The sequence below is a fragment of the Cnephaeus nilssonii genome (genome assembly GCF_951640355.1).
Source record: "Cnephaeus nilssonii genome assembly, chromosome: 16".
Taxonomy (NCBI): Eukaryota; Metazoa; Chordata; class Mammalia; order Chiroptera; family Vespertilionidae; genus Cnephaeus; species Cnephaeus nilssonii.
Window position 1 is genome coordinate 57,651,571 of NC_137087.1, and position 26,908 is coordinate 57,678,478.

The 26,908-nt window shown below is 58.2% G+C and overlaps 1 protein-coding gene across 16 annotated transcripts in view; it reads right to left on the minus strand.

Moving 5' to 3' along the window:
* Positions 1-962: 962 nt before the first annotated feature.
* JAKMIP3 (Janus kinase and microtubule interacting protein 3) overlaps positions 963-26,908 on the minus strand; it is a gene marked incomplete at both ends in the record, with an annotated part of 30,156 nt that continues 4,210 nt past the window's right edge. The window contains 20 exons of one of the 16 annotated variants that reach the window (XM_079794032.1): positions 963-1,130; positions 1,758-1,799; positions 3,261-3,326; positions 4,667-4,870; positions 7,117-7,194; positions 7,283-7,351; positions 8,391-8,456; positions 11,034-11,093; positions 11,191-11,289; positions 12,215-12,313; positions 12,527-12,589; positions 12,851-12,934; positions 13,968-14,096; positions 14,848-14,976; positions 16,532-16,591; positions 17,388-17,423; positions 18,008-18,139; positions 18,912-19,058; positions 19,556-19,675; positions 21,149-21,364. In XM_079794032.1, the coding sequence (XP_079650158.1) occupies positions 963-1,130; positions 1,758-1,799; positions 3,261-3,326; positions 4,667-4,870; positions 7,117-7,194; positions 7,283-7,351; positions 8,391-8,456; positions 11,034-11,093; positions 11,191-11,289; positions 12,215-12,313; positions 12,527-12,589; positions 12,851-12,934; positions 13,968-14,096; positions 14,848-14,976; positions 16,532-16,591; positions 17,388-17,423; positions 18,008-18,139; positions 18,912-19,058; positions 19,556-19,675; positions 21,149-21,364 (2,067 nt within the window). Of the gene's footprint in view, positions 1,131-1,757; positions 1,831-3,260; positions 3,327-4,666; positions 4,871-7,116; positions 7,195-7,282; positions 7,352-8,390; positions 8,457-11,033; positions 11,094-11,190; positions 11,290-12,214; positions 12,314-12,526; positions 12,590-12,850; positions 12,935-13,967; positions 14,097-14,847; positions 14,977-16,531; positions 16,592-17,387; positions 17,424-18,007; positions 18,140-18,911; positions 19,059-19,555; positions 19,676-21,148; positions 21,365-26,908 lie in introns of those variants that run through there. The other 15 variants (XM_079794043.1, XM_079794045.1, XM_079794046.1 and 12 more) reach the window with 15 other exon arrangements.

Genomic DNA, 26,908 nt, shown 5'->3' on the forward strand with positions numbered 1-26,908 from the left:
AGGTGGAATCCTGTGGCCAAACAGAGGTCAGTCCCCCCTACCCCCCCCCCCCCCCACCAAGAGCCCCAAGCAGGCGGAAGGGAAGCGCTGTCCCCATGGACATGTGGCAGTACCTTACCTGCTCGCCACCCCGGCGTCCGGCTCCCTCCTCACCTTCCCAGGTGCCCTGCCGTCCTTCGCCGGGCACCAGCCCTGGAGTGTGAAGGGCAGAGTTCTGGACAGGGCAGCATCAACCCCACTCGGCTCCCTGTGGCCTGCGGGCCTTGGGCGGGTGGCGACCAGCACCCAGGCCTCCATGGGGTCTGGGCTGCGCTGCCGGAGGTGGCCGTCAGGATCTCTGAGGCGGTCAGAGCCCTGTCCAGGGGGCCCGCTGTGTCGTCCACCTGCCGTCATCATGCTCAGTCCCACCAGGCTCCTGGCCGAGGCTCAGGGCAGCCTCAGCCTTCACGTCTCCGGTGGTCAGGAGGCCGCGGTGATGGCACGGAGCAGCGTGGCAGCCGCGGCCCCATCTGTGCCCACGGGGCATCAGCCTCAAACAAGGGAGGGCACCGTGACATGCCCATCAGTCAGTGCTCGGGACCCCAGAGAGCTAGTCACAGCGTCCGCGCAGCCCAGCTGTGGTGGCCCGGGGAGACCGCCCTCGGGACGTCCGGAACGCAGGTCCCCATCGCGGCACAGCCTGCACTCTGTCCTTTTGTGGGGCAGCTGCGTTTTTCTGAGAATCCTCCTCGGAGACCATATAACAGCTACTGCAGGAACCAGGAGGGGTGGGGTGCAGGCTCGGGGACATGCCCTCGGCACCTGTACAGCAGGGGATTCATGTCCCCGGAATGGGGCCTGGGGGGGTGGGCTGCGCCCCAAGGAGGGACCCCAGGGTCCAGCAGCCAAGACCAAGCTCTTCCATGGAGCCCAGTTGGGAAACTAGTTCTCACTCCAGCTCGTCAGGGCGGACAGCCGCCCGCTCAGAGCAGCTCGAGCCCCCCGCTCGGCCGCTGCCTCCACAGGAGGGCGTCCGCACAGACCAGAGCCTCCGGGGTGCGCAGGGATGGCGCAGGCGGTCTCAATTTGCCACCCAGGCACCCGCTGCCGTCTAGTCCAGCCGGAGGGACAGGGTCCGGCTCCTCTGGGGGCTGGAACAACAGAGACGAGGACACGTCAGGACGGCAGCTCAGCGACGGGCAGCGGCTGCAGGATGGGGCCCGGGGGCAAGGGCCACCCCCCTCCCGGGGAAGGTCCTCGCGGGCACCCTGTGAAGGGCGGGGCCTCGGACACACACAGACGTGTCCTCTCCTCCTGTCTCGGGAGGAGGCGGTGGTCGGCCTCCACGTGTGGCCTGGTGTGAAAGCTGTGGATGGCCCACAGCTTAGCGTGATCGGGGCGTGAACGAGCCAGCGCGTCAGGGGGGCTGGCCTCTCTGGCCGGGTCTCCAGCGGGACCCACGCTCGTACCCGATACCACGGGGAAAGGACAAAAGACCGTAACAGTGCTCTGTCAGTGCTCGTGCCCCAGACACAGGAAACAGAGTCGCAAGGCATTTGGGGTGCGCACAGCCCTCTGCTGTGTTGGGGGGGGGAGGGGGTCCTTGCCCTCCTCCTTTGTCAAGAAAGGCAAGCGCCCTGTGCCCTCTGACGATCGCAGGCCCCTCTGAATCCTGGCCCCGGCCGGGGCTGAGGGTCCTGGGCTGCCCGGCACCGCCTGGGCGGGCAGGGGGCAGAGTGGGACCCTTGCCCGGAAACTCTAGGCAATGACATACTCACCACGTCAGGGTGCCCGGGTGAGCTATGACCACAAAATGAAAGCTAAGGAGAAAAATAAGAACAAAAATAGAAACTGAAAAGGAAGGGGAGGGCAGAGACATGGAGGGAAAGAGAGAGAGAAGAGAGAGGTTGTAGTACTTCTGACAGGAAACACTGTGGTCGCAGACAGAACAAGACGAGGGTCGGCGGGGTCAGGAGCAATCCTGCCGGCCGGTGTCCAGCGGTTTAGGGGTCACGCCTCGGGGGCGGGGGGCGGGGGGGGGAGAGACACCCTGGGTCTGAGTGACGGTGCGGCCACCACACAGACACGCTCTGGGGGACCTCGCACTGGCCAGAGGCAGGGCTGTGGAGGACAGTCAGGAGGCACGTGCCTGGTGCGTCCCTGCCTCTCAGGGGCACAGGTTGGGGTGCTGAAGAGGGGGAGCAGGTTAGAGGGCGTGGGATAGGAGCTCTAGGGGCCAGCCTTGGGCGCAGTGGGTTTGCACACTTACTGGGACGAAACTGCTCAGCAGATGGCAGTGAAGTGCCCAGGATTTGTCACTGGCGGGAGGGGGGGGTGCAGTGTGGAGTGAGCAGGGGGGGAAGGGGGGGCTGTAGGAGGACTGCTGTAGGGAGGGGACCCTCTCCCTGGGAGCACAGAGCCTCTGCTGACTCTCCGAGGAGGATGCGCAGCCATGGGTGAGGGAGTCCCATCCAAACACCAGCCTCCTGCTCTCTGGAAGGGACCAGCCGGGGGCAGATCCGACTGGCCTCTGCACTCGGCACTCAGTGGGGAGCCGACCATTCTATGAGGCCTGCCCCCCAGGCAGGACTGACCACAAGAACCCATCACTTGTGATCACTGGCGATCACTGAAACGTCCCTAAATTACGGGCAAAGAACTGCCCTAAACTAAGCCAAGCTCCACGGGAAGAGTCAGGTCCTCCCGGGCCTGCTCCGAGCAGCTCTGTCTGGGGAGCGCCAAGTCGCCCTAATACCGGAAGTGGACGGGGCACCGTGACCCACACCTAACAGGCCGGGGTCCAGGAAAAGAACCGGACTGTCCGCCCCAGGCCTCAAACTAAACCCATGCCAGCACGCGAGTCTCCTAAACCTAGAAGCAATTGTGTTAGGGACCAGAAACAAGACTCGTCCTGGCCGGCCGGCCGGCCTGTCTTCGAGAGGGACATCGCCCTGCAGAAGCTCGGTTTATAGACCAGCGTGCCGGGGAACTTGGACAAATCAGATGCCTCAGCCAGCTGTCAGGGAGCCTGGGTCTGGCACACCCTGCCACAGCTGGGGAAACTGAGGCCACAGAGACGCGAGAGGTCGCACAGCTGGGCCATGGCAGAGCCCCCCGGGCCCTGGGCTCCTGGTCCAGAGCCGGTGTGGCCCTGAAACCTCTTTCTGTCTCCTGTGCCCCGACCCAGCCAGCTTCCAGTGACGCCCGGGAGAGTTAGTGGTCCTTCTCTCTTTCAGACGCTCCGGTAACAAAACAGGCCCCAACATGTGCATTTCTTTTACCTTTTCCTCCAGTTCCTTTATTTGTCTCTTCTGCGCCTCTATCCTTTCTTCTAACTCCTTAATTCTCTGCAACGGCAAAAGGACGGAAGGCTTCCGTTACCAGGCTGCCTGGGAAACCACGTGGGAAGACGCCTTTCAAGGTTTCGTTCAGGGACCTGGCGCCCAAGCAGCCACCGAGCCACGGCCATGCTGGACGTGGGCCCCGCGGTGGTGCTGACGAGGCCCAGGTTTGTGCCGTGAGGGGCCTGGAGCCTCAGCCTGTCCTCCCTGGGGTGTCCAGGACAGGGGGGGTCTGCTGGCCCTGACCCCACAACAGACAACAGCCCGTCCCAGCTCGTGGCTTTGCTACGCTCTACAAGTGGACGGCCCTCCCTCAGCCACGCTCCCCTCCCACCTCCTGCCCGTCAGACTATAAACCATGATGCTAGAAGCCCAAGGAAACGGTAAGGAATCGAGTCACAGTCCTTCCCAAACGTGGTTACAGTGGCGTGAAGGGTGACGTACGATCTGAAGCCCTTTAATATGCAGTGCCAAGTACACCGAGTGGCCAGATTATTATGACCTCTGAACGCATAATAATCTGGCCACTCAGTGTATATCCTATATAATAAAAGGCTAATATGCAAATTGTCTCCTCGACCAGGAGTTCGACCAGCAGGCAGGCTGGCCAACCGCCCATGTCCCCTCCCCCTGGCCAGTCTGGCCGGACCCCACCCATGCACGAATTCATGCACCGGGCCTCTAATATATATATATACTGAGTGGCCAGATTATTATGCGTTCAGAGATCATAATAATCTAGCCACTCAGTATAGATGCGTGTTTGCGCATGCACACGGTACCGGGGCCCTGAGGCAGCAGTGCTCTGACCATGGCCGCCTGGTGGGGGTGGGGGCCGTAGGCGATGGTCCCACACTGACCACCCTGGGTCCGGGGTGAGGGTCCTGGCAGCTGGCTAATCCTCTGCTCAGACGTTAGCCCCTGGCAGTCACTGGCAGCCTCCCTGACTAGCTCCCCCGCTTCTGCAAGTGCAGGCGTTGCATTTGGGGTGCTCTGAGCAGGGTACACGTCCATGTCCCTTCCAGGTCTTGCAGGACGCAGAGGGGAGAGTGTGGGGGGGGGAGGCATGTCTTGCACACCAGGCTGTCTAGAAATGGACTGGCCAGAGGAGACCAGGGGCTACGCCCTGGCCCACAAGCTGCTGCTCCCTGGATGGCACCTTCACCACGCCCTCACCCAGCAGTCAGGGGTCCCAGGAGAGGGGATGTGGCCCCAGAGGCCGGTCTGGAGGGGCAGATGGCCTGGCAGGAGGGTCTGTATAGGTGTGGCTGATAGGGCGTGGTCATGGGTGTGGCTACTGGAGGGCATGTTCGTGGCACCATCTCCCCCCGCCCCGCCCCGCGCACCTGCTGTGCCAGCTGCAGGAGCTCCATGCGCTCCCGCAGGATCTGGGCGTCCCGCTCGCGCAGCTCGCTCATGACCTGGCGCTTCCACTGCTCCACGGCCACCCTGAGCTTCTCCCGCTCCTCCTCCGACAGCAGCTCGGCCACCTTGGCCCCCGCCTCCTGCTGCAGGGCGTCGAACAGCATGGCCTCCAGCTCCAGGATGTGCTGGGCGGGAGGGGAAAGGTTAGTCCTCGCCCGGTGGGGGCCAGGCACCCCGCCCCTCGGTGTTACAGCTCCGGGCCACTGCACTGAGGGCACTGGCCTGGCTGCAATGATGCCCTGCCACCGGGCCCAGGAGCGCGGCCCTCGGCACGATTTATAACGTCGGAAAACGTGGCTGGCAGATCCGTGAGCCCAGCGTGGGGTGACAGCCCAGGGTGTGGGGGGTGGGCAGGTGTCCCCGAGGAAAGAACAGGGGAGGGAAGGCTTCTTCCTGGGCTCACAACCTTCGTCAGACCTGGGCTGTGGGTCCCGAGGCAGGAGGAAGGGCAGTGCCCACAGGGCTGCTGTGACTAAGGACAGAGGGGCGAGTCCTTGACTTCCCGCCTGTCCCTGCTGAGGCGGGGCATCTGAGTCGTCCCCAGTGCCGCCTGTGGTGGGGTGAGTTGTGTTCCCAAAAAAATTCAATCCAGTCCCTCTTCACAAGTGGGAGGGCCACTGAGTGCCACCCCAGCACTCGGGCGCAGACACACACGGGGCACACCCTGTTCCCCAGGGGTCACAGCCTCCTTGAGGAGGCAGGACTGGGCCTCAGGGTCTCCCAGGCCCACCAACTCGCCACGTTGGCATAGCACCACCCAATACTCCGGAGCCCTCGCCAGCCCTGCACCAGCCACCCCATGGACCAGGGTGGAGGGTGACTATTAGGGGTCACGGTCGTCACCACGGATCTCAGGGGAGGGCCTGGAGCCCCACAGACCCCTCGTCCCCTTGAAGGAATGGGATAAGCGGAGAAGCTGACCAGGCGGAGGGGCAGCCGGCCCCCGGGCCCCAGGTCGGGGCTGATGGGTGAGACTCGGGGCGGGGAAGGACTGAGCTGAGACCGCGTGGGCTACGGTGGGGACACGGGGACCCCGAGCAGGGTAAGTACCTCAGCCCTCTGCTGCCTTCCAGAAAGCCTGTCATGACCGAGAAGCCACCAGGGACATGCCAAGTGACTCCTGCTCTGACTCCGCCCCAGCGCTCACCCCGATACACACTCCCAAGGGCTCAGCCATCAGATCTGAGGACTGGGAGAGCTTTTTTTCCTCTGGGAGTTGAGAGATACAATCTTTGAAAGAACCACATTCTCAAACTACAGAAGCCCATCTTCCCATCAAAAACGTACCCCTTCAGACACGAATGTCTCCTTTTCTTCAGGCAAAACGATTATGAAAATGCCTTTGGGCTGAGTAGACATTTTGAGAAATGAAAATAAAGCACCCACTTTTGGACCTCACATTTTATCGTTCTTGACAGCCCCAGATAAGCTGTCCCAGCCAGCGCACACGCCACATCCCCACCCTTCTCAGAGCAGGAGCTTGGCGAGTGTGTGTGAGGGGGGCTCCAGGTTCTCAGATAAACACAGGTGCGTGTGGGCCTAGAATTAACACACAGGGACCTGGGAGGGGGACGCGCGTCCCCTCCCTACACACATGAGCAGGAGCCCGGGCCACCTGGGGGCGTCTCTGACCCCCTGACAACTCCGGGAAGGAGAATTAAGCCCCTTTTACCATAAGGGGCCAAGGGGCCTCGGCCTCCCCGCTGGTGGAGGGTAGTCCCAGACCCCACGCCTGCTTTTAGCCCATCCTCGGGCACCTGGCTCAGGCCGCCTTGCCGGGGCCCCTGGACCAGTGCAGGACACGCTCTGCCTTTATGGATTCGCACTCCAGGGGGAGACAAAGGCACACGGACTAGGACGGTCCTGCAGGGAGACATTCATTCCATTCACGGGGTAACTAATGGCCAGAAAGCGGTGCGGGCTTCGCTCCTGCAGGAAACTTTGGGTTCCTTCGTGGGGACGCTGTTTCCCACCGGCAGACAGACGTGTGGGTCAGGGAGTGGGGGGCGAACACAGCAGGAATCCCAGTAGTGAGGTGTTACTTAATTCAACTGTGTTCAGTTAATTCGCAAATGAATCATATTTCAATGACTTCAGTGCTGTCACCTCATTTCAAATGTCCCTTTGATTCTGCTCCTGTGCCCTGGTTCCTGGGGCGAAGCGTTTGATGACAGGCCTGGGCATCGTCAGAGCTCGCCGGGCAAGGGGGTGTCAGAGGGACACAGGCAGGCAGTGACCCACCGGTCACACTGGCCCAGGCTCTCCGGGCAGGCTGAGGCCTGGCCCACACAGGCCCCCGAGCCACGGCACTGGCGAGGGAGAACTTCCCCCATTTCCACGTCCCCCGGGGTCAGCAGCACACGTCTCTTACCTTGTGAGCCTGGTCCAAGGCCTGCTTCCTGTAGTCCAGCTCCTCGTCCAGGTAGCCCTTCTGTTTACTGAACAGCTCCTGAAACACGAGAGGACCTGTGTCTCGGCCTCGGGGGTCCAGCCTGGTGACGCCGGGGTGCGGGCCACATGGCGGGACACCCACCCACCTTCTCACTCTCCAGGTCCACCATCTTCCGCTGCAGGGCTGACTCCATCTCTTCCATCTGCTGGAGCCACTGGACACAAACAGAGCAGGTAGCTGTGACCCTGGGGTGCCATCCCCTCCCCCCCGCCATGCAAATAGCCTGCAGAAGGAGGGAGGCAGGTCTGGCCCCGGTGTCCCCCCTACTCTTCCTCCTGGAGGGGAGAGCTTGCCCTCATCGGGAGTCGGGGCTGGGCTGGGCTGGCACCGTGATCTCCCTGAGTTCCATGTGCCCAGGGTACAGGCCAGTGCAGGCTCCAGCCCACAGCCTGCTGGTCTCCAGGGAGTCTGCCCCCAGCCCCTCCCCGGGGACAGGAGGGATATTAGCTGAGGGCAGAGGGAGAATGTGCCCCTGTGAGCTCTGCAAGGAGATGCAGGAGGGGGTTTCTCCCCAGTCCCGGCCCCTGAACCCCTATTCACTGGAGCACTCCTTTCCTTTCCCATTGGAGGCCTGTAGGAGGGTGCAGTGGGTGGCTGGGGCTGTGGGTGGGACCAGGAGCAGGCTGCTGGCCCTGGGAGTGGGGGAGCTAATGTGGGAGTCCAAGTTGGCTGGGTGGTCCCCAAAGGAGAGTCTTGGCAGGTCAAACAGAATGCTGATGGTTTTACAGACCCACCACATCTGCAGCCTTTGTGGGGAAACTGAGGCAGAGCTGGCATTGGGGCAAGGTCTGGCTGAATCTGTTATTTGCAAACATGCATGATGGGTGCTTTTTTTTTTATTGATTTCAGAGAGGAAGGGAGAGGGAGAGAGAGATAGAAATATCAATGATGAAAGAGAATCATTGATCGGCTGCCTCCTGCACACCCCCGACCAGGAATCAAGTCCGCAACCCCAGCATGTGCCCTTGACCGGGAATTGAACCTGGGACCCTTCAGTCCGCAGGCCGATGCTCTATCCAATGAGCCAAACCAGCCAGGGCATGGTGGGTGCTTTTTGACCTCTGTGTGTGCCAGGCCTTCCAAGGCCAACAGGATTAGCAACCCCCCTACCCTTCCTCCTCCCAGGAGGAGCATTTTCTCTGAGCTGAGCACGGAGAGGGAGACCTGCTGGGAGCACCCACACAATCACTTACCTTTTCAGCCAAGGTCAGGACTGTCCTGGCTTGTATGACAACCACTTGCTCTTCATTGGTCAGATTCTGCGTCAAAGCAGAATAGACATATAGTCAGGGGCAGGGCCATCGGGGTAGCTGGGATGAATGACAGGTGCATGGTGAGACTGATTGATGGGTGCTCAGTGGGAATGAATAACGGGTGCATGGTGGGGCTGAATGAGGGGTACATGGTGGGACTAAATGAGGGATACATGGAGGGACTAAATGAGGGGTATATGGTGGGGCTGAATGAGGGGTACATGGTGGGGCTGAGTGAGGGGTACATAGTGGGACTAAATGAGGGGTACATGGTGGGACTAAATGAGGGGTACATGGTGGGGCTGAATGAGGGGGGCATGGTGGAACTAAATGAGGGGTGCGTGGTGGGGCTGAATGAGGGGTGCATGGTGGGACTAAATGAGGGGTACATGGTGGGGCTGAATGAGGGGTACATAGTGGGACTAAATGAGGGGTGCATGGTGGGGCTGAATGAGGGGTGCATGGTGGGACTAAATGAGGGGTACATGGTGGGGCTGAATGAGGGGGGCATGGTGGAACTAAATGAGGGGTGCATGGTGGGGCTGAATGGTGGGTGCATAATTGGGCTGAATGGTGGCTGCAAGGTGGGGCAGAATGGTGGGTGTTTAGTGGGGCTGATTGAACAGATGCAGGGTGGGGGCAGGGGCCACAGGCAAGGCTGCTTTTACTAAAACGCCCTCCCAGGAGTCTGTTACCCTGTTTGTGACCCTGTTCGCTCTGGGTGCATTCTCCTTTCTGTCCGCTCTGGTCCTCTCACTGCTGGTGGCCATGATGGTCTAATTAGCCCACTGAGGCAGAATGGGATAGGTGGGCAGCGTATCAAGCAGGCAGGCAGCAATAAATGTGTCCCCACCTGTCTATGCCCCCATCTTTGTGTAAAGTCAGCTTTTTGCATATGCAGCCCTGAATTATTAAAACATCGCTGACAAATGTGGAGCAAAGATCACACACTCGTAACTGTGAAATGGTCCCCATCCCTGGTGCTTTGCCTTTCTTCTGCATGTTTTATTCCTATCTTGTTCCAAGGAGCCTGCCTGGGTGGTCCCTCCAGGTGGGGAGAGTTTGGTTTTGAGACCAATGAGCATCCTCAGAGGATGTGGGCACATGATGTGGTGAGAGCTGGGCTGTCCCTGACTCCCTCTGCAGTGGGGGCTCCCTAAGGGAAGGGGTCTCTTGCCATCCGATACCTGTGCAGGGAGCATGGGGGGTGAGGGGTAGTGACCAAATGCTATAGGCACAGAGGCAGGCTCTGTCCATGGGACACACTGCACCCCTGACTCAGGCGTGGTACTGGGACCAGTGCCCCACATCCTTCCTGCATCCAGGAAATAAATTGGCCAGGCTGCATGAATGTCTGGGTTTTGGTATGTGCTTGTGAGTGAGCAAGTGTGTGTGTGTGTGTGTGTGTGTGTGTGTGTGTGTGTTTCTTTTTCTTCCGTGTACTGTGAGAAGTGCACTAGTTTGTCTAAGTGTTCTTTCTTGAGAGCAGCGACCAGGATGGGAAGCCCAAGGACTTTAGGACAGCTGTGGGCCATGTGTTTGTTAGTACACCTTGAGTGTGGGGGGAAGTTCTGGGGTATGAAGTGGGGCTGCCACCTAGTGCAGTTGATCCACCCCTTGGGCAGAGGACTCAACAAGTGTAAGATGGTGGATGGAGGGTGGATGAACAAAGGATGAAGGATGGGGAGTAGATGAATGGAGAATAGAGGATTAAGGGTGGATAGATGGAGGATAGACGATGGAGGATAATGGAGGGTGAAGGATGGATGGATGGATGGATGGATGGATGGATGGATGGATGGAGATGAAGGACAATGGAGGATAGAGGAGGAGCTTTGTGGATGGAGGATAGAGGATGAATGGATGGATGGAAGATAGATGGACGGAGGATGAAGGATGGATAAATGGAGGCTGGCTTGCTAGAGGATGAATGGTTGAGGGATAAATGAATGGAGGATGGATGGAGGCTGCATAATTGGGCTGGATGGATGGAGGATGAATGGATGGATGGATGGATGGATGGATGGATGGATGGATGGATGAAGATAGATGGATGGACAGAGGATGGAGGCTGGGATGTAGGTATAGTTACTTCGTCCCTTCACTAATTAGGATTCCTTCTGGGTGTTTGTTGTAGAAATTGAAAATCTGGGCTAAATGAGACTTGGGATTATTAATGGGCTCTGCCCACCCTCCCAACCAAGAAAGTGAGACTCCCAAGTCTGGGGTGTCTACGGCACCCATCCCAGCCAGGGTTTGGAAGAGTTAAAGACTGAGAGGGATTCAGAAACTGAGGACATGTGGCTAGAAGTATCTCTGCTGAGGAATTGGGTGTGGGCTTCCCACCCTCGCAGAGCGGAGGCCCCAAACCCCCGTTTGGGTGCTGGTCGCCACCCACACGGGCACAGGAACAACATGAGAAAGGAACAGAATTTCTCCCAAATGCCTGGCGCCCCTCTCAAGCAGCCCTGGCCACAAGGAAGGTGTGGCTGGGCAGGGCAGCCCGAGGCAGGACCACAGAGGGCTCCCAGGGGTCCCGGACCACGGATGAGGAGGCATGCACAAGTCAGGAGAGCAACATACACTTACGGCGTTGTCCCCCAAGATGTCCAGCTTCTTCATCAGCTCTGTGACCTGGATGTCCTGGAGGCAAAGGCACGAGGGACACGTGGGAGGTGAGCGCCAGCCGGGTGGGGCGGGCGTGGGCACAGTTGGGGCACAGTTGGGGCGGGGGGGTTACCGTCACGCCTTCCGCCTCACAGTACGCTTGCAGGGGGCTCTTGCCGTCCACGAAGGGGATGTGGTGGAAGTTGATGGCGGGTGACTTCCTCTCCCTCTCCTAGACAGAGAGCAAGGCTGGGCACGGGCCGCTGGTCCCTCCTGGCTCCTCCCACCATGGAGGCTGTGCTGGGGCAGCCCAGGGAACACAGTAAAGCCACAGAGGCCACCAAACGTGGTCAACACGACATTTGTGTAAATGAAGCTCCGGCTGTAGCAGTGGCTGAAAGCTCAGTGGACTTGCCCAGGCGGGCCCTCGGGACTTGCTCATGCACCGTGAACCCCAACGGACTGCCGGGACACTTGGGGAGCAGTATTCCCACCGGCCTGACCAGAGCAGTTCCCAAGGACAGCGGCTGGTGCTGCTGTGTCCTCATCCAGGACCAAATGCGAGAGCCCCGGAGGCCAAGGGGACCGTCACACACAGAGGGAGCCGCACAGCCTTCCTGCCACCCCAGGGAGGTAGAGGGGGCCACCCTGAGGGACAACTCCATCTGGACTCAACCTGCTTCCTCAGTGGGCAAGTGGGGACCCTTCGCCCCACACCTCAGGTGTGCAGAGATGCCAGGAAACAGACCGTGGAAATGAGGGTTCAGAGAAACAAAGCAAAGATGGGTCTCAGTGTCATACAAGACGGTGGTCGTCCTGCCAGCTAGGGTCATGACCTCCTCGTCGCCAGGTGTCCTAAAGGTGGCCAGGACCCAAAAGGGGCTCTGGAGCTGTGTGCAGGTGCCAGCAGGACGGATGCCCACCCGGGTCACTGCCTCAGACGTGGACCTCATGTCCCAGCTGCCCTGGCAGGGCGGGCATCTGGTCACTGCCTGGCACCCTCATACAAAGAGATGCACCCTTTCCAACCCAGCCTTTTGGGGTTGTGCATCAGGAAGGCCGAGAGAGGGGCCGGCTCAGCCCTCCATCCCACCAGCCCCGCAGGCGACCCCACTCGGGCATCTCTGCTCATGCCCAGCACCCCACCCACAGCGCACCTCCAGTTCCAGGATCCGGAATTCCAGCAGCTCGTTCTGGTCTTTCACATCCTGGACGTCGTGTTTTAAACGAGCCTCTTGCGTCTCCATCTGTTTAATCTGTAAAAATAAAAGGTGGGCGAGACACTGGAGGTCATGTGAGGTCAACTCCCTGCCTTCCCCGACAGCTTCTGGCTGTCGCTGGGGATGGTGACTGGCCTGGGTGCCTGGCCCAGCGCCCAGCCTGCAGGGACCCGCACGCTTCCGTGAGCACAGAGAGAAATCGCGCTTTTCCTAGGGGACCGGCCAGGCTCCAGGGCAGGTCAGGCGCACCTTTTCGACAAGCTCTTGGTTTCTCCGATACAGGGCTTGCTTCTCTTCAATCCACTTCATGTCCTTGAAAATGAAATGGACATGGAGAAATAAATACACTGCAGGATAAAACCATAAATCCAACATTTCAATCACGATTCAGCGGAGCAGAGGGTTTGACAGACGGGCGCAGCACCCAGCTCCTGAAGCAGCCGCCTCACGACAATTGTCACCCTGCTAACGACAACCCATGACAGCACCCACTTTCTTGGGGGTCCTGGATAGAGACAGGAGGGGACAGCCCTGCTTCGGTCAGACCCAGGGGCCTCCCATGGACGCACTCACCTGCCCCTCCTCGGCCAGGGCCTTCTCCAGGTCCTCTATCTGTGTCTGCGCTCTCTGCACTTCTGCTTGCAGCTGCTCACGGGTCTGTGGGACAGGAGGAGAGACATCAAATTTTCCCTGAGAGCCAGGACATGCCCGCACGACGGAGGTTCAGAGGCGACCCGCGGGTTCAGCTAGCGGGGAAGTGGCCGTTAGCGCTTTGCAAGGATGCTCCATCAGGAAGGACTTCACGCTTACTTGAAGCGAGGCCCTCGCTCGATACAGGGGTGATCTGTGATTCGTTTTGAGGGATTGTTAGGGGAAATCCTCCAGTGCAGGGTGAAACGGCCAAGGAGGACTGGGCCTGCTGGGCGCGGGCCAGGGCTGGTCCAGTCCCTGATGACAGCGCGGCCACATTCTGAGGGGCTTGCAAAGCAATCGCCAGCCCAGACCCAGACAGAGCCTTCCCTTCAACGTGGCGCCCTCTGCCGGCCCTGGGTTCCCTCCTTTTCTGAGCCTACCCCTTGTTTACAAAACCAGCCGCCTAAGTGCCACCTGGGCTTCCTGGGGCCCAGCCACCCTCCTGTGAGTTAATTCCCTCTGATGCCTAAACCACAGGGCACTCCTGCTCCCCTGGGAACAATTTCCAGGGCAAATGGATGAAAGCATTTGGGGCCAGCTGGGCACGGGGCCTCCTCTCCCCTAAGGGGCAGCAGGTGGGCACAGCATCTGAGCCCAGCATGTGATGGATGAATGAATAATCTCAGCAAATTTCAAAACCTGAGCTCAAATGCTGGCCGTCCCTCACCCCTGTGCCTCCGCTGCCAGGTGTGCAAGGAAGGTGACCTCACCTTCAAGGAGCTGCAGGCCCTGTGACCTCCACCCTGCCCCGGAGCAAGGCCGACGTGCTCTCTGGAGGTTCCCCGGCACCACTGCGCCCAGCACGGCTCTGCCAGGCCCCAGCCCAGCCGAGCCAGCGCCAGCTCCCCTCCCCAAACACTGGTTCCTAGTGTTCTGGGCACAGGCCACCCTGACGGGGGCAGTGAAGGGCCCAGGCGGGAAAGTGGGGTGATGCCTATGTCCCTGCCGCGGCCGGGGTGGAGTGGGGTGGTCCCACTGGAGTGGAAGTCAGTTAGACCTTAACTTCTCGCTCTGCGTCCAGCGTCCCTCCGACCTGCTCCTGCAGCAAGGCGTACGCACGCTGCAGGGCCTGGTACTCCATGGTCAGCTGCCGGAACCGCAGCTCCGTCTCCTCCTTGGCCATGCCCTGGAGAGGCGCACAGACACAGCATTAGCGCCTGGCCTCGACCTGGGGGCCCGGGAGGTGAGTCTGAGACCCTGGGGTGTGGGTGGATCGCTTTTCAGAAAACAGGCCAGAGATCTGCGTGGGAGGGCAGCCATGTCTGGAGCAACCAGGCCCAGGAACCCTAACCTGGCCCAGCTCCCCCAGCCCCATCCTGTTCCCTGAGGCTGACAGTGGCCAGTGCGCTGCTGTGTGAGAGCTCTAAGCAGCTCCCTGGCCATGGGCATCCGCCAGACCTACCAGGGCGGCCCCACCATGGCCTCATGCCCCCTGGGCCTGGTCAGGGCAGTGGACCACCGGCCACTCCTTGTCCCCTGGCCCCCGGGCAGGACCAGTCAGGCTCAGATGGCTGCCTGGATCTGAGGTTGGCATCCTTCCAGAAGAAGGGACTGTCGGGTGGGACACCCTGGCCGTGTTTTTATCAGAGCTTCTGCTGCCCATACACATCCTGGCGTGTGCCCTTGGCAATGGTGCCGACCCCGGGCTGGGGTTCAGACCTCCCCACATGCAGCCCCTTGAGAGGGTGGGAGCTCTCTTCTCTGCACCTCTGCAGAGGGGGCACTAGACAGGGTGACGCAGACGGAGCGTGTGCTCAGAGAAAGGGGCGGCCAGCAGCTGGGCAGCAGCAACAGGGGTGTTTCTCATGGTGCCAAACTGTGGACGGTGGCACCTGTGCAGGGAGCAGCGCCCACCCCCGCCCTGCCCGCCCCGTTACCTCCTCCAGGTCATCGTCTGGGGTGCACGGGGTTTGGTCCGTCCTGTCGGTTTGGTAGGATATGGAAGAGCCGTCCGATTCCAGGGAAGCCTCTTCATCGTACCCGAAGAAGGTCTCCACGACCACCGGCTTTGGTCAAAGGGACAGTGTTAGTTCACGCCCGGCCGGGCCGAGCCGCCAGCCCCAGGGGCCTCGGCGCCGCTCCCCCCCGGCTCCTCTGCTGCCCGGCTGTGGGCCAACTCAGGGCCACACCCCAGCGCACGCCAGGCTCCATCGCGGCTGCCCAACCTCAGGGCAAGGGGTTGCCATGTGGTCCTTCTGGAAGTGGGGCTGGCGAAGGGCCGAGGGGCCGGAGGTCTGTGGAGAGGCGGGCCACCTTCATGGTTGGGACGTGGGGACCAGCTCTGCGGGGCCCAGGGCAGCGGCACTCGGATGCCACCATGCAGGTGACGTGACTCAGGACTAACAGTGAGCACTAGCCTGGCGTTCAGCACGTGGCCCCGTGTCTAGTGACACATGTTCACTGTGTTTTCAAAGCACCGTCCTCGGCAGATTAGAATAAAAGTAAAAACAAGCTCCTTCCCCAGCTCGTGGGAGAGCCCTGCCTGAGGGACACCCCACAGCTCACCTCTGACGTTGGCAACCCAGGCTCCCCTCCCCGCCGGACCTTGCATGTGCCAGCTCATGGCCGGTCCCCTGGCCATCAAGGCTGGAGTGTGTGGTGGCAACCAATGCCCTGTCCTCGGCCCCCAAGCCTGTCCTGCCCACTGATGGCTCCTGACTCACCCGACTGTCCCTCCTCTCATCTCACGGAGCACCTGGCCCAGGGGAGAGCGTGAACCTCCCCCAGCCCGTCCTCAGAGAGCCCCTAAATACCCGCAAATGACCCTACACCTCTCACGCCTCCTGTGGGCCTCTCCCATAGCTCACATGAAGGACACGGCTGATTGTTCAAAACCAAACAAAAAACACACACGCTCTGCAAAAAGCAGGACATGAGCCAGGTCCTTAGGAAATGTCTCCCAGGTTCCCTCTAATAAAAATCACAGGTTTATCACAAAGGATTGTGCAGCAGAGAAATTACTCAGGTCTTCGAGGGAGGGGGCCTGCGTGGGGCCTGCGGATGGGGGTGGGGTGCGGGCTGCAGCCTACAGGTGGTCAGGGCCTCAGGGTCCCAGGCAGGCTCCTCCCCCTCCTTATTATTATCATGAGTTCATATCTTCTCTTGGAAATGTTAAAGAAATAAGGCTGGCCCTAGCCGGTTTGGCTCAGTGGATAGAGCATCGGCCTGCAGACCAAAGGGTCCTGGGTTCGATTCTGGTCAAGGGCACGTTCCTCGGTTGCAGGCTCCTCCCCAGCCTGGGGTGCGTGCAGGAGGCAACCAATCAATGTGTCTCTCTCACATCAATATTTCTCTCTGTCTTTCCCTCTCTTTTCCACTCTCTAAAAAATCAATATCCTTGGGTGAGGATTAAAAAAAGAAAAAGAAATAAGGCTGGATTTTTAAATTTGAAAGTATGAACCAAATTATTTCCTTTGGGTCCTGCTTTGGTTCTATCACAGTAACAAATTTTAGAAATAATAAAATCATTTTCTTTTCACGTCCAAAGGAAGAGATTCGTTCCTTGTAGGTGGCTTTTAAAGCACGTTTTATGTGCACGTACGCCGACACCCTCTCACTGACCTTGGGCAGCTTGGCCATCTTCTTCCTCTGCTTCCGAAATCTCAAAAGCTTGTCACGCTCCTGCAGAAACCCGTTGAAGAGATGCTTTTGAGTAATTGCACAGCTCTATCAGTTTCAAATACACCGTCAAGGTTCCGTGTTAGCATGGGTGGGTGTAGACAGGCTGGCATACCGGCCACACTGACATAAACACGCTGAGCCCACGGCCTGCTCGGGGAGCCTGCAGGTGTGGGCAGCTCGTCCCCACTCCTCGGGCTGGAGGAGTGCCTGGCCTGTTTGGGTGGCTCAGCTCACCACACTCATCGGCCCCCCAGCTTCTTTTACGGTGGTGCTTGGCTGGGGGGCCCACGTGGGGGGCAGGGGATTTGAGTGGCAGGAACAGAAATGGGACCCGAGGGGACGGATGAGCCCCTGCGTCCTCTGAGCAGATGCCTGCACACGTGGAGCCCACAGATGTGAGCATGGACCCCCTGAATGTGTAAGGAGGCCAGTGACCTGCTGCTCTTGGGGAGCGAGGCTGCATCTTTGTGACCGTGACTGAACCAACCAGCCCCAGCCCGTGGGTGCATGCTGGCAGGGCTGGGGAGCCACGGTGGGGGGAAGGGCCCAGAGAGGAGGGTCCTCCGACCTCTGCTTGAATAAGTGACTCAGTACTGAGCAGAGCTGGTGGCCCCCGGACAGGTGGGCGTTCTCGGTCACCACGGCAAAGCCTCGGGGCAGGTAGCGCTGTGGCCACAAAATCCACCTGGGAGCTGGCACGGCCACGTGTCTGGCCTGGAAGGAGCCATGGGCACAGGGGTCCCGGGAACAGGGCACCAGAAAGAGCGTGAGGACCGGCAGTGCCGAGTGTACTTACTAGCACGCTCTTCACGTAGCCGGCCGTTTCCAGGGTCTGGAAGAGAGGACATTCGCCTGGAGACTCAGAGAGCAGACCCCAGAGTCCTGCACCCCCAAACCTCTGCCGCTTCCTGACCACAGCATGGCCTGGCGCCCCCCCCACCTGCCCTGGGAGGGGCGGCCTCACTCGGCCCCGATGGGCCTTCCTCCCGCCCTCAGCTGACCCCCAGCCCCGTGGCCTGCGGAAGCACCCAGGGCCCTCAATGCAGGGCGAACTGGCCTTTTGAAACGTGTGTGATTTTTCCCTTTCCTGTTCCCCCATAAGTTCTTATAACGTTGATTTGGGGTCCTGGCCTCCAGAACTGGGAGGGAATCAGTGGCTGTGGTTTTGAGCCCCGGGTTGTGGTCACCATGGCCCTAGCACTGGTGTTGTGGCTCCTGACACCCCTGGTCCGGAGGGGCCACCTCCAGTGTGACCGGTGCAGGGACCCAGCCAAGATGAACCCAGGGAGGGGCCAGGAGGACAGACAACCCCACCTCCTGTGGGGCTCCTCTGGGCAGACCCCCAGGGGCAAGGGGCTCAGGGTGGACCCTCCAGGGGGCAGCGCAGAGAAGGGAGAGAAAGGAGCTGGACGGCACCTTGGACAGCTCGTCTATGAGGTTCTGCTGCTCCACAATTTGGAGTTTCAAGAAGTCAATTTCTCTCTCATCTTGACTCTGATCCAGGTCGTTTAAGGAACTGGGTCTCCTTATGATCCCGGCTCTTTGTCTCTGAAAAGCCAATCAGACCACGTTACTCACAAGGGAGGAGCAGGGCAGTCGGACTAGGCGATGGGCAGTCAGGGTCCTCCCGCTCTCTGCTCAGGCCTTGGGGCAGCCCGGCTGCAGAGCCTGGGAAATCGAGGCTGCGTCTTAGCACCTGAAACGGGGAGGGCTGTGCAGCCTGGCTCAGAGCCCCTGGGGAAACATGTGAGCTGTCCGTGCCAGTTCGCACCCGACGGCCGTTCCCAAAGTCAGAGTGTGAAAAGAGGGGGTTCTGCACAGGGGCGTGTGGAGGGCACTCCTCCCACCTCGCCCCTTTCTCACATCCCCTGGTTAAACTCTCACTCGGGGCCTCTGGGGCCCTCAGGGGCAGAAGAAACACTCCCGACACCAGCTAATCACCCCCGCCTGCTTGGTGGTGGTGGCCGTAGTGGAGCAGCCCTGGCCCCCTGGTCGGTGCCCCCTGCCCGGTCGGTTTGTTCCTTTCTCTCACAGCCAGTCCTGAGCTCCCACCACCTCTGCCCCAGGTACTCCGAGTTGGAAGGTGGCCTGGGGGTGGGGGATGTGACTGCTCAGAATCTTACTCCCTGTCACTCCCCAGGCAGCGACACCCTGCCCTCAAGAGCCCAGACCCTCATCTGAGGCCCTGGTAGTTCTTATCCCCCCAGGAGACCAGAGGCTGGAGCGAGAGCCGGAGGGCCGCCGGGAACGTGTCAAACCGTGTGGTGAGGTTGCCATGGTTACCCTCCTGCTGGCTGATGGACAGGTCAGGGCCCCTTACCATTTCTATGTTCTCCTGAGTGACAAACTTTAACTTGTTTTCCATTCGACGCAGCGTGTGAGACAGACTCTCATTTTTCCGCGTGAGGCGCTTGTTTTTATCCAGCAGAGGCTTATACTGGCTTTCAGCTTCTCTCAAACGCTTTAGCTGAAAGACACAATTAGTTACAGGGGCGATTTTTTTTAGGCGTGACAGAGAACCAGCCGGTCACCCTATGGAACAGGCAAGCTGAGCAGAACAAGCTTGGCGACAGCGAAGGCTTGGAGTCGAGTCCAGTAAGAGCCGTGGAACCAGGACCCCCGGGGAGCCCTGAGCAGCTCTCATCCGGGGACAAGCCACTCAGAAACCCCAGTGGCTGCAAGGACTGACGGTGATGGCGCCACTGAAGGCTGAGGTCCTCGGATAACGCGAAGAACGGAGGATACTTTTGCCCAATAATACAGAGCAGGGATCAGCCAACCAGCATCTGAGGCCCATGTCTGGCCCTCGACCTGGTTTGGTTAACAAAGTTTTATTGGAAACAGCCAAGAGGCCTGGACACAAGCCCGCCCTTGTCACCATCGCTCCTTTCCGCGAGGAATTTTGGAAGTGGACTGCAGCCCTAAGCCCGCGGGATCCAGCCTGCCCCGCCCCGCCGCGCTCACCAGCTCATTCCTCTCTTCCGACAGCAAGGCGTTCCGGTCCTCGAGTTTCCGAATGATGGCGCTTAGCTCTGCGATTTTAAGTTGGAAACGCCGGGCATCCTTTTCATCCAACTGCTGTTCCTAAAACAGAAATCAACTGCAAATAACTGTTCGTAGATGCAGACGGAGAAACCTCTGCAAATCCCAACACAGCGTGGAGACCAGAGCACTTTCACGTCACGGTGGCCGGAGACTCCGGGTGGGCGGTGGGCGAGGGACCCTCCTAGGGGCTGGAGCGCCGTGGTGGCAAGCCGTGAGATGGGACAGAATGCAGGAGCAGAAATGTCCAGAAAATGCAAATGTGGAAGGTGAGGGCATGCAAATGCAGGCATCCCGACCACAGCGAGCCCAGAAAGCATCGGAACCAGCCCACGCACGCCTCAGTCTCTGCTGTCTGCCCCCCAGGCGAGGTCTGCCCCCCAGGCGGGGTCTGCCCCCCAGGCGGGGTCCGCACCGCAGGCGGGAAGTCACCTCCCTGGCATTCTAAAGTGAGCGCAGGTAACGACCTTGGACTTACAACTCTCAAAAGCTGCTTCCCCAAGATTACGTTTCTGAAAGGTCACTTTGGAACTTCAGGCAAAAATCCGTGACAACGTTTTAATGCGGTTTGAGAGCCTCTGGGGCTCGCGCAACCTAGCGGGGGTCAGGCCAGGGCAGGCGCTGTCTAATTCAGCTCCGCCATGTATAATAGGGTGATCGAATGTCACTTTCTATCCTGAAACGTCACCGGCCTAGGGCTGGCTCAGCTCACACACGGTTTTGTCCTAAAGCAAACGGGTGCCCAAAAGGACGGAGGAATGATTCCTCATGCAGCAGGTGCAGGAGAGGCTATGGGCAGACGCAGACGGACCTCCTGGAGGGTCCGTGGAATTCAGACCCTCCCCCCCCTACCGCCCCCGACTTCCCAGGACCACCCAAGAGGGCTCTGAATGAGGAGCGGCAATGAGATGAGTGGCGTCCTGGCCGGGCAGCTGTTGGCCCTGTGCCATCCTGGCGGGCCAGGGAGGAGCAGGCGGGTGTCCGGGTTACATGGAAAGCGGGTGGGCGGGTGATGGGTGATGCGAATGGCGGAAATCACTGCACGGGGGTCAAATTCAGGAGGAGGGGAGCAGGGAGCGGTGCACGGGGGTCAAATTCAGGAGGAGGGGAGCAGGGAGCCGGCCCTCCGGGCAGAAGGCAGAGCCTGTGTGTGGACAGAGAACAGCTCAGCCTCGTGTCCCACCAGCCCGGGGCCGGAGCCAGAGCCAGGGACCCTCATCAACCTGGGCACCCGGTGGCTCAGATGGGCTCCTGCGGGGAGCCCAAAGTCTTGGGGGTCCACGGCAGGGGGGCCGTGTGAAGGCAGAGCTACACGCTACGTTAACAGGAAGGACAAAGGCTGCCCGCCCTCTCGGCCACGCCGGAGAGCCGAGGGGCCCGGGGCCTGGCTGGCGGGCTGCTGGCTGGCACGGTTGGTGTTCCAAGGGTGGGAGGGCTCTGGCTCTGGACACGGGCCGGGGGGGCTTCCTCGCAGGGACACGCAGCCGCACGTGTGCGAGACGGGGAGGTGCTTACAGGGCTTCCCGAGTGGTCTGAGGCGTCTCCTGCACCGCTGGCATAAGGAAGTTCCCGTCTGGGGCTGCCCAGGTGCCGATCAGCCTCTCTGACCTGGGACAGCTGCTCATCTAGAGCCTCTTTTTGGAGCCGCAGTCTCTGAGCATGCCCGGCTTGAATCCCTAACTCTCTCTCCAGCACGAAGACTGCTCTGTCCTTAAATTTTATCTCCTCCATCTACAAGGAGAACAGAACACAATCACACAGGCAGGCAGGATGCAGATCTGTTACCATAGCAACAGGCAGAATGCACAAGCATCAGGAGGGGTCCCCCCACACACACACGGCAGCCCTCCCCACTCTCCCTGTGCTCAACCTCCTAACAGCTGTGAGGAGCCACCTGCCTCCCAGCCCTCCTCCTGGCGCCATAGGTGCGTCTGAGGCCAAAGGTGGGCTGCCCCCAGAGGGGAGGACAGAACCCGCCCCACCACTGCCCACTCCTCAGACACGCAGGCGCGGGTGGCGTGGGCATCGTTACAAACGACGCCAGATTTGCAAGAAGACTCGGTTTAAAAACGTATTTCAAACAACAGGGCGGGAGAGGATGTCTCGTTGCTTTGCGTGCTGTTTAAGGTTACAGTAAGCTAATAAATCAGCCATCTGCTGAAGTCAGCTCGGAAACAAAGAGATGAGATGTCTAATTAGCCCAGATCGCAGAATTCACGGGGAAGCGGTGAACTGAATAGAAAGGAAAAAAAAGAAATCCTTAATTGCTAAATTCCCATTTACTGGAACTCACAGAAATGCAGAGGCAACACAGTCAATTATGGAAACAGAGAGGCCAGTGGGGAGAAAACCAGATTAACACGCAGCTATATCCTGTGGCCTGACGTTTCCCCTCTTGCGGAGACACTCAGCAAACATCCTTTTTCTTCCACCAGAAAACCAGTCTCTGTTCACACATCCCACTTCAATCCGCTGCTTCAGAGGATGGGATGGGCCAGGAGCCACCTCCCTGAGTAACGTAGGTGGTCCAGTTAGATGGCGGCCCAGCGGGGGCTTCGTGATCCTCCCACAAAGGGAAGGGCGGGGTTTGACTTTTTAACGACGGGAAACGCACTTTAAGATCAGAGTGTCTCCCGGGGTCCTCCTAAGGCCCCGGGACTCTCGCATGCAGTGTCTCCACTGAAAATTCTCAGCCAGGGCACGTTCCTACATCTCCTACTCCTGTCATAGTCACCTGCCGCTTACCCACAGGGACACATTCTGAGAAATGCCTGGTTAGGTGACCTTACTGTCCTGTGAACATCACAGAGGCACATAAAATCCAGACGGTATAGCCTACCGCTCACCTGGGCTACATGGAACAGCCTACCGCTCACCTGGGTTACATGGTACAGCCTACTGCTCACCTGGGCTGCATGGTACAGCCTACTGCTCACCTGGGCTGCATGGTACTGCCTACCGCTCACCTGGGCTACATGGTACAGCCTACCGCTCACCTGGGCTGCATGGTACAGCCTACTGTTCACCTGGGCTACATGGTACAGCCTACCGCTCACCTGGGCTGCATGGTACAGCCTACCGCTCACCTGGGCTGCATGGTACAGCCTACTGCTCACCTGGGCTGTATGGTACAGCCTACCGCTCACCTGGGCTGCATGGTACAGTCTACCGCTCACCTGGGCTGCATGGTACAGCCTACCGCTCACCTGGGCTGTATGGTACAGCCTACCGCTCACCTGGGCTGCATGGTACAGTCTATCGCTCACCTGGGCTGCATGGTACAGCCTACTGCTCACCTGGGCTGTATGGTACAGTCTACCACTCACCTGGGCTGCATGGTACAGCCTACCGCTCACCTGGGCTACATGGTATAACCTACTGCACACCTGGGCTGCATGGTATAACCTACCGCACACCTGGGTTACATGGTACAGCCTACCACACACCTGGGCTACATGGTATAGCCTACCGCTCACCTGGGTTATATGGTATAACCTACTACTCCCCTGGGCTGTATGGTACAGCCTACCGCTCACCTGGGCTACATGGTACAGCCTACCGCTCATCTGAGCTACATGGTATAGCTTTCTTCCAGATGCCATTCATACCCTCCTTGGTGATACCACCCAAGCTCAAGCAATGCAGTCACAGACGTTGTGATCCTTCCAGAATTACACCAGTATCTTCTCAGCGTCTTCCTCCATTGCAGCAATCGCTTGGGTACAGGTCCTCCTCAGGTAATAGGCCTGAAAAGCTGCTATAACTCCTCAATCCACTGTTTGATCAAAGAGGGGGTGTTTGGAGGGAGAAGCACCACGTTGATATTGGATGAAGATCACCAAGGAAAGGAGGATGTCCAGGAGTGTTATCAACCATAAGCAAATCTTGAAAGGTATGTTATTCTCCAAACAGTACTTCTGCTGGCGTAGCAATTCAGGAAGGCATCTTGGAGGAGGAGCCGGGTCCTCCTTAACTTCTCATTGCTCCCATAGGAGACCTGCAGTAAAATGCTTGAAGACCCTGGGTTCTCACTGTGCCCAATCACAAAGGGTTTTGATCTGTAGCTCATAGCATTACCTCCAAACAAGGCTGCTATCCTGTCCTTAAAGACCTTGAACCCTGGCACCAACCTGGCCTCCTTGTGGGTGTAAGGCCTTTCAGACATCCGTTTCCAGAATCGGGAGGTCTCATCATATTGACTGTTTGCTCAGGGAAGTAATTTTATTCCTCCTCAATCAGGTTACCTAGAGTTTCCAACAATTCCTCAGCTGCCTTCACACCAGCATGCGCAGACTCGCCACTCACTCTCACGTTAGGGAATAAGGAACAATTCTTGAATCGTTTAAACCACCCAGAACTAGCAGTAAATTCAACACCGTAGTTGGATCCAGCCTGTTCTTTCAACATCGCAAACCAACTCTTTGCTTTGGCCGCAGTCATCATGGTGCTGAGAGGGATGCACATTTGCATCTGGTCTTCAACTCAGGTCATTAGAAGTTTCTCCATGTCTGATATGGGCCCTTCTAGAATCTTTGTTCATCTCATTGCTTTGATTAAACAGATCCTCCTTCAATTGCTTCCATCACTTTGTTCTTGTTCATGATTGTAGCTGTGGTGGAATGGGACACGCCTGACTGGGGAGCAATAACCATCCTGATTTCCCACTTTCGTGTCCTTAATCCCTTTCATTTTCTTTCCAGGGCCCCACCTCACCTCACCACCAGGAGCTCCCCTGCCTCACCCCCTCACTCCCAGCTATAGGACGAATATAGAAATGGTAGGGCCCGGCTGGCATGGCTCAGCGGTTGAGCACAACCTACGAACTAGGAGGTAAATCACAGTTTGATTCCCAGTTGAGGCGTAGGCCCAGGTTGCAGGCTTGATCCCCAGTGTGGGGTGTGCAGGAGGTAGCCAATCAATGATTCTCTCTCATCACTGATGTTTCTATCTCTCTCTCCCTCTCCCTTCCTCTCTGAAATCAATAAAAATGTATTTTTAAAAATATATTTTATTGATTTTTACAGAGACAGAAATCTTCTATTTCTTTTCTTGCTTATTTCAAACTTCCACAGTCTTTCCCTGTAGACTCCACAGTCAATTTGGGGACTCTCCTTCATTTATCATTTTGATGTTCTTTCCCCCGCACCGTCCCCGGAATCCACCCTGGAGATGCTGGGTCCCCAGGGCCATTTCTGGCCAAATTTTCACTTGAAGCGGAAGGGAAGGAACGGACTTGATCCATGCCTGCCTGGCTCTGATGTTTTCTGAGAGCTCAGCCAGGTCCCCCTCCCCAGCCGAGGTTGTATGGAAGAGTCACGGGCCAAGAAAGGTCCAGTTACTGTTGAAGAACAAAGCCGGAGGACGCTCCTCCAGAAATCAAGACTTATTATAAAGCGAGAATAATTTAAAAATGAGCCCGAAGAAGGGCTGTGATAGAACAAACTAGAAAGCCCGCTCATATAATGAGGTGGCCCTGTGGATTGGGGGAAAGGTGGTCTTTTCCATAAGCGCTGCTGGGACAGTTGTGTATCCACGTGGGAAACATATAACTGGGCCCCCACCTTACAGCGCACATGCACACACACACGTGCACACACACACACGTGTGCGCACACACACATGCACACATACAACCCAGGCACGGCCAACACCTACGCATGAAAGATAATGTTCTAAAAAGATAACACTTCATGGCTCCAGAATAAAAGAATTTCCTAAACAAGACACAATAAGCACCAGCCATACAGAAGAAGATCAACGAATTAGGCCACTTTAGAATGTAAAGTTTTAGATCACAAAACGCCACCACCAAGAACAGAGAAAACTAACCCAGTGTCAGGAAGGGGCCTGCATTTCCATATACATTTTAGAATCAGCTTCAGGAAAGCCTGCTGGGATCGACAGGCTTTGTTTTCTCCTTAGATTAATCTGGGGAGAAATGCCATCTAACAATGCTGAGCTTCCAACCCATGAACGTGGAATGTCTATTTGTTTGTTCAGTTCACCAGTCCATGAACATGGAATCTCTATCTTTGTTTGTTCAGCTCACCAATCCACGAACATGGAATGCCTATTTGTGTATTCAGCTCACCAATCCATGAGCATGGAATACTTATTTGTTTATTCAGCTCACTTTTAGTTTCTCTCAGTCGAGTATTGTAGTTTTCAGAGTTCTGGTCTTGCACATCTTTTGTTAAACTTCTAAATATTTTATTCTTTTTTATGCCATCATGGGTGGAATTTTTAAATATTTAATTTGAATTGTTTGTTGCTACTACATAAAAATACAACTGATGGTTGCATATTGATCTTGTGTCCCGAAACCTTGCTGAATTCATTTAAAAGTTCTTTTGGGGCCCGGCTGGTGTGGCTCAGTGGTTGAGCGTCGACCTATGAACCAAGAGGTTTAGGAACCAAGTTCCATTCCTGGTCAGGGCACATGCCCTGGTTGCAGGCTTGATCCTCAGTGGGGGGCATGCAGGAGGCAGACAATCCATGATTCTCTCTCATCTTTGATGTTTCTATTTCTCTCTTCCTCTCCCTTCCTCTCTGAAATCAATGTGTGGGGGGGGGGGCAGAAGAGGGGCTGAGATGGAGGGATCAGGAAGTGAAAGCTTAAGCACGTTTTTGAGAATTTGGAACAAGTACCAGGAGAATCTGCTAGAGCTGCCTCTGGGGAGTCTGTGTCAGGGGTGAGGAACCAAGGGACCTGCTGGCTCTGTGCCAGCCTTCAGTTAAGGAGACGAGGCCACCTGTCTCCTACGAACACTGAAGCCAGTCGATGGATTAAAGGGTGGTGTGGGCTGGACAGCGGTGCGAACGTGGCACCAACAGGGCTAGGGGAGGAGCCGTGGGGGGAGCATGGAAGGAGACACTCTGGGAAAGGCAAGGTGGAGAACGTTGGGGCCCCTGTGCACACACTGTGGGGGGGGGGGAGGGTCATGTCGGCCTCACAGCGCTCAGTTTCCCCTCCAGACCATGGGTCCAGAGGGCTGCTGCCCTTCTGGGAAGTTCAAGGTGACAGCACCGTTTGGAAAACAGAGCCCCAGGGAAGTAGGGGCGGGTGGCCTGGGTGCAGGGCCATGCCGTGCCCCATGGACGGGCATTCAGGGTCCTGGGTGTCACCAGCAGAGCCAGCCGGGTCCTGATGAATCGCACACTGGGACATGGGGCACGCCTCTAACACTGACCCCCATTTCCCCAAATGACCAAGGAGGTCCCGGCTCCAAGGAAGGGGTGAGGAGAACCGGCACAATCCCTCAGGATTCCTGAATA